Consider the following 6,000-nt stretch of genomic DNA (forward strand, 5'->3'; position numbering starts at 1 on the left):
TTTAGATTAGATAGAAAGGAAGAAATTGTTAACTGTGAGGGTGGTGAGACACTGAAAAAGGTTGTCCAGAGAAGTTGTGGATACCCCATCCCTGGAAATGTTCAAGGCCAGGTTGGATAGGGCTTTGGTCTAGTGGAAGGTGTCCCTGACTATAACAAATGGGTTGGATCTTTAGGGTGATCTTTAAGGTTCTTTCCAACCCCAACCATTCTATGGTTCTATTCGATGATTCTTTTGCCAGGCCTCTCAACTTAGCAATTTTTCACAATACTAGACTGGAACAAGACAGTTCATTCCATTGACACTGATTCTACAGTCATGTTTCCTTACAATGTCACCAAGAAAAGATGCTTAAGAAACTTTCAAGCAAAGTTCCTGACTGTGTTCACCTCAGCATTAATAAGCCAACTGAGCTCTGTACTGACCCTATGTACAAGCCTCCTTCTCTCTCCAGACTAAGCAGTGGTCCTCTTTTCAGCACTTGATAGCAGATTGTGAAAGAGAGTAAAGGAGTTTGGAAGCAGTGCATGAACTCTTCCTTGACTGGCAGCTGGAAATGGTTGGCAAAGGCACCCTGGGTGAGAGATCATAGCAGACAGCACTGTGCTGCTTCTGCCAGGTCTGATTGCTGTGAGTAGATGGGGAGGAGAGAGATGACAGATAGTGGGGCAGGAAAGAGAAATATATTTTGAGAAAGAGGGTTAAAGTTTTCCCCGAGTGGTGATGCTGAGGCTAACCACTCCCATGGAAAGGCAAGGTTTCCTGTGAGCCCATGCCACCACAGAGGGTTGGTGGGAGATGCCATGTGCACAGTGAGTGCCATCAAGCACACAGTAGTGCACTTGTGTAAAATAAGAGAGGCAATCCCAAGCAACTGATGGCTGAATTGAGAGATTCCTGGAGCAAAGTCAAGCTCTTAGGACACCATGCTGGTAGGACAGTGCCCTCTGCCCTTGTGCTCACCCCTGTCTATAGCCAGCTGAGCAGGGCATGCTGGAGGTTGGGTTAAAGTTGGAGTTCTGGCAAGCACACAAACATTTTGTTGCTGGGCTGGATGTTTTTCTTTGAAAATTTGACTGAAACATGGCTGGAATAGAGCTGGTGCTGAGTGGTCTCACGTGGTCAAGAGCATGGCTTTAACAGGTCAGTTAAAGCTGGTGGTCTGGGACCTGTGGATCAGCCTCATGAGTGGATGCTCTCCATGCTCTCCTTTGCTCTCTGCTGGTTGAGCCTCACTCGCAGTGAGCAGGATCTTGCATGAACACCAGTACGTAACTTTGTGCTGTCTTTGCAGTTCAGACAGTTTCATTACAGGTGGAAGGAAAAAATCAGGTGACTGAAACTTCCCAGCAGTACAGATGGGATTAAAATGTATATGTGAAGTACTTTTCACACTCCAGTCTACTTTTTGCTTTTTGTGTGTCCTGTTTGCAGAAATTTCCCAGTGGGTTGGAATTTTAGGCTGGGAGAACTGAGGCCAGGATAAGCTGATGATTTCCAGAAACATCCTGAAACCTTTGCAGGAAGATCTACCAGCTGTTAATTGTGTGAATAATAATAAATTACATTAAAGATGATGGTGGCTATGCTTCGTAAGTGGAAGAATTGCCATAGTGGATGGCTGTGAGTTGTTAATGAAATTCTTCTATAGCCAGAAGATCAGTAGGTGTTCAGCTATGGTCTTTTGGGGAAAGGCACAGAGAAAAGGTCCTGGGCTGCTAAAGAGCTGCTAGCTGTGAGAGACGATTCAAGAATCTCCTGCCTCGGCTTTAAATAAGTTGTCCTTTTCTGTAGCCAGCCTGGGTTGTCTGTCACCTGCCCTGAGCGTCCTTCCCTCTGTGGTTAATCTCTGTCCTTTGCAGATGGAGTTCCTCTCTGTGCTGCCCTGCAAGAACTCACAGTTTCTCTTGGTCAGTGAGGGATTGTGGGTGTAAATCACCCCCATCACACTACAGCAAAACCTGCCCCTCCCCAGCACTGTCCTGTGGGTCTCTGCCTCCTGTGCTGTGGGGCTGGGTGAGGTGGTGAGAGGGAGCCATGCTTGTGGTGCCTGGGTGCCTGGGTCTGAGAGCATCTCATGTTCTAATGAGGGCTATGTTGTAAGAACAATGCAATGTACTGCTTAGGTGTGTCTCACCACATTTTGTCTTTCCTAGGGCTGCTACACTGTGATCCTGAACTCCTTTGAGACCTACGTGTACCTTGCAGGAGCCCTTGCCATCGGAGTGTTGGCTATTGAGGTACTTACTGTTGTTTGACAATAAGGAAAGCAGTGTCAGTAGATGTCCAGCAGTGAGGCAGACGGGCAGGTGCTCCCCATTGCCAGGGGAAGGTGCTCTGGCAAAGTTCGAGAAGGTCATCAACTCGTGGGTTTAATTGCCTGGAAAGAGATGGGTGCTTGATCCTTTGACACAAAAAGGCAAGGAAATAACCGGTGCCACATGCCTGGAGTGCCACCTTGTGCTAGGCCAGCCACAGAGCTCATCCCTGCCATGCTGGCCACAGGGGCTTTGGGAACCCAATGCTTGCCCCGGGCCCCGCACTGTCACTGCCCTCATTGCAGCAGCACCCCAAAGCTGACTGATCTGTCACTTGGTTAACATGTTCAAATTCTGCCTTTGCTTTAAAAGCTTCTGTTTAGAGCCTGAAACTGTATTGGCTACAGAGCACCTCCACTGTCCTGCATTACCATCTGGCTCTTTGGTGATGTTTTTGAGCAACAGGCTTCCACCAGACATGGTGTTAGTCCAGAAGTGATGTCCCTGTGGCATTGCAGGGGCAAGGCTGGGTGCTTTTGCAGTCCCTTGTCTTGTGCAAAGGAGAGGGACCTGGGCAGAGAGCCTGAGCAGCCTCCCGCAAAGTCTGTGCTGTGCCCATCCCAGGCAGTGGCAATGATGTACAGAGCAGGGATTGTGGAACCTGCTCTGCTGTGACACCAAGGGCAGTTTGGGAATGAAACAAGGCTGCTGCTGCAGCCACTAACAGTTTGAACAGGGCGGGGGGAAGGGGTGGGGAGATGTGGGGAGCAGCGGAAAGAAGGGAGGGATCGCCTTTAGGAAAAAAAGTTTTGCCACAGCCTCCCCTGGGTGGTAAGAAGGGTCCCCCTCACTGCATCACTGACTGCTGGTCAGGAGGGAGCAATGGGGGTGGTCCCAGGGCCGGGGGGGATTTGCTGATTTTATGGAAGTTGCAGCTGACTCTTATGGTACTCTGTTTTGGTTTTGCCCTCTTCTTCCCCCACCTCTTCCCAGCTGTTCGCTATGATCTTCGCTATGTGTCTCTTCCGAGGGATCCAGTAAGAAATGGCCCGTGGACCTCCATGTTCCCCACATGTTCAGAAGAAAGAAGGAAAATCGAAACAAAATCTGAAAACACCCAAAAAACTTTATTTTTTTTAAAATGGGATAGGGAGGGGAAAAAAAAAAAAGAAAAAAAGAGGGTTGTAATATATGAATGACCAAAAGGATTGTACTTCAGGGGCTGGAACTTTGAGGTGATGTGCACTACACTGTACACCAGACCCTTGCCCAGAGCCACCCGCAGCAGCCGTGGAGCAGGAGCCCAGCACAGCGATTGCACTAGAGACTGATGGAGCCAGTGGAGGGGGTGTGGGAGGATGAGCACAGCTGCCTCTTCCACAAGGCTGAGCCTACCATGCACAATTTCATCGTGCTTTAGACAGCAAAGGACTGAAGAACAGACACACAAGGGACTGGATAAGGCAACAGGTTAGCCTTGATTGTCCAGGTGGGTTTGAAACAAGTGGTGGTGGCTCATCTAAGTAGGTAGTCATTGTTTGCGTGATTCTGGCTTTAATTTCCAGCCACAGAATGAAAACACAGATTCTTCAGTAGAAGCTTTGCCCTTGTCACGTGAAACTTGTCTGAGAAGTCTAGCACTTCAGCGAGGCTGGCTTTTCTCCAGAGCCCCAAGCAGGGGCAGCATGATCTAACTTGGCAATGGGACTCAGCTAAGGCTGGCTAAGGGTCAAGAGTTTGGTGCCTACCTTTCTGTTTTTACTAAGATTTATTGTTAATTGTTGTGAAAGAGACCAAATGGTTCCCTGCTGTGTTCCCATCCCCTGGGAAAAATAATGGTCCAGTCAAGAATCACTGACCTGCTGCCTTCCTGAGAAGGGGAGGATAGAATCTTTAAATCTGGTAAGCCTTTGCCTTTCCCTTGATACTTGCAAAAAAACGGTTTATGGTGCTTTGTTAGCATAACTATTTGCAGTGGTTCCTACATCCTTTCCAGCCATAAGGGGAGGTCCAGTCATGGTGCTGGATGGAAGAGGCTTAGGTTTGTCAACCACTCCATGCTGTTTGCCTGGAACAGTCTGTTGGCATCATTTCTGCTCAGAGAATTTCCCCTGAGATTCTCTCATGGGCTCATGATGAAAGTAATCATCAAGTCAGAATTGTTTTAGTTGAGAGTGTTTCCTCCCTTGAGATAGTTTTTTATTTAACTAACGTGTCATCTACTCAATCATTTGGAAGTGAACTTGAGAAAGATGCTTGGGACTGGACCTTAGTCAGAGATTAAGCTGGAGCTTCTGAGGCCCCAGGCAGGCTCTAAGAGCACCCAGCGTGCAGACAAACTGCTCCAGCTGCTGCTCCAGTGGTCATGGATATCAACTCAGGCAGGTCGCTGGTTTCTCTTCTCTGGAATCATCAACCCCTGTTGCCTTAATTGTTCATCTGGTCACTCTCTGACCCCAAACTCATTTTTCCTGGGGGAGGATAGAAAGGGCTGTGGTTTCTCATTTAGCTTAGGTCTTTTTACAGATTTTATAGGCTCAGATTATGTGAGCATTTTTATATAGGCTCAAATCAGCTCTTCTGAAAGCTGTAACCTCTGGCAAGGAAGGAGCTGAGCAGTAACCTCATGCCCTGGCTTTGCAGCTGCAGGAGGTACATCCTCTGGCTGTTCCCTTACATCCCTGTAAGGGATGTGTCCCTTGAGCTCTCCCACTGGCACTGCACAGACTACAGGCAAGGGAGAAAAGCAGCAGAAAGCCTAGGCCATAATTGACAAAGATCCTAGCTAAATATCCAGGTTGGGGAATCAAGATACTAAGGAACAGGAAAGAGGCGTTAGAAGCTTTTTCTCTTCATTTGAGAACAAAACTTTATTCATCAGCAGGATAGGGCTGGGCAGGTAGAGCTGCAGCCCCCCCCTGCTGCAGTCAGCATATTCAGCAATGAAACAGGCGGCCAGGGCTGCTGAGCAGCCCCAGATGTTGCATTAAACCTTGTGGAAAGCTGTTCTGAACTATTTCCCTCTGGACCTTTTTGTAATGAGGCATTGTAGCATTAAATTCTGGTCTGTTGTTTAATAAAGGAAAACAGTTTGGTTAGCCAAAACCCAGCAGTATTTGTACTGGACAGCAGGTGCTGCACTTAAGATAAGAAATATCTGCTGCATCTACTAGTCTCGTAGGGAATGGGCCGAGCAGAAGGTGAGCTTATCTGTTCTCCTTCTGCCTCAGGAGTTGGTGTCAGTTACTGTTCTGGGAGAGCAAATCCCAGGGAAAGAACAAAACTGTCAGAAGAGACAGTAATTTGGCTGGAGGTTATTGAGAGAAGTAGAACTGCCTCCCCCAGTCTCCAGTTTTTTTCTTTCCCCTTGGTTTATTATGCAGAGTCCTCAGGTCAGAGCCTGGAAGGCAGATACTCTAATTTGTGCACGGTGGGTGGTTGAAAGGAAAGAAAAAAAGCCTTTAAGCCTTTTTCTGCCACCAGTGGCATGGGAGAGAGGAAAAACCGTCAGAGCTGGGGGAACCAGACCAAAGCAGCCAGAGCACTAAGTACTGAATATACACACCTGAAATAGGATCTTTGCTGGCTTGTTTCTCTTTGGCTTTCCTAATTCTGTACTCAGTGCTTTGTTTTGAACTTTCTCACTTTCCCTCTCTCCTGAATGGTAGTCCCTCAATCTTCAAAAGGATCTCCTCTTCACCTGTTATTCGGGGCTGTGCACAGCTATTTCTCCTCTCTTACC

General features: G+C 47.8%; 1 protein-coding gene across 7 annotated transcripts in view; it reads left to right on the forward strand.

The window, feature by feature from the left end:
* The window catches only part of TSPAN18 (tetraspanin 18), a 119,132-nt gene extending 113,376 nt beyond the window's left edge, over positions 1 to 5,756 (forward strand). For all 7 annotated transcript variants that reach the window (XM_027704513.1, XM_027704474.1, XM_027704497.1 and 4 more), the window contains 2 exons: positions 2,157 to 2,240; positions 3,252 to 5,756. In XM_027704513.1, coding sequence (XP_027560314.1) covers positions 2,157 to 2,240; positions 3,252 to 3,299 — 132 coding nt within the window. In that variant the 3' untranslated portion in view covers positions 3,300 to 5,756. The remainder of the gene's footprint in view (positions 1 to 2,156; positions 2,241 to 3,251) is intronic.
* Positions 5,757 to 6,000: the final 244 nt, after the last annotated feature.

This window comes from Neopelma chrysocephalum, unplaced genomic scaffold (genome assembly GCF_003984885.1).
Source record: "Neopelma chrysocephalum unplaced genomic scaffold, ASM398488v2 Primary Assembly neopelma1_24, whole genome shotgun sequence".
NCBI classification, from domain to species: Eukaryota; Metazoa; Chordata; class Aves; order Passeriformes; family Pipridae; genus Neopelma; species Neopelma chrysocephalum.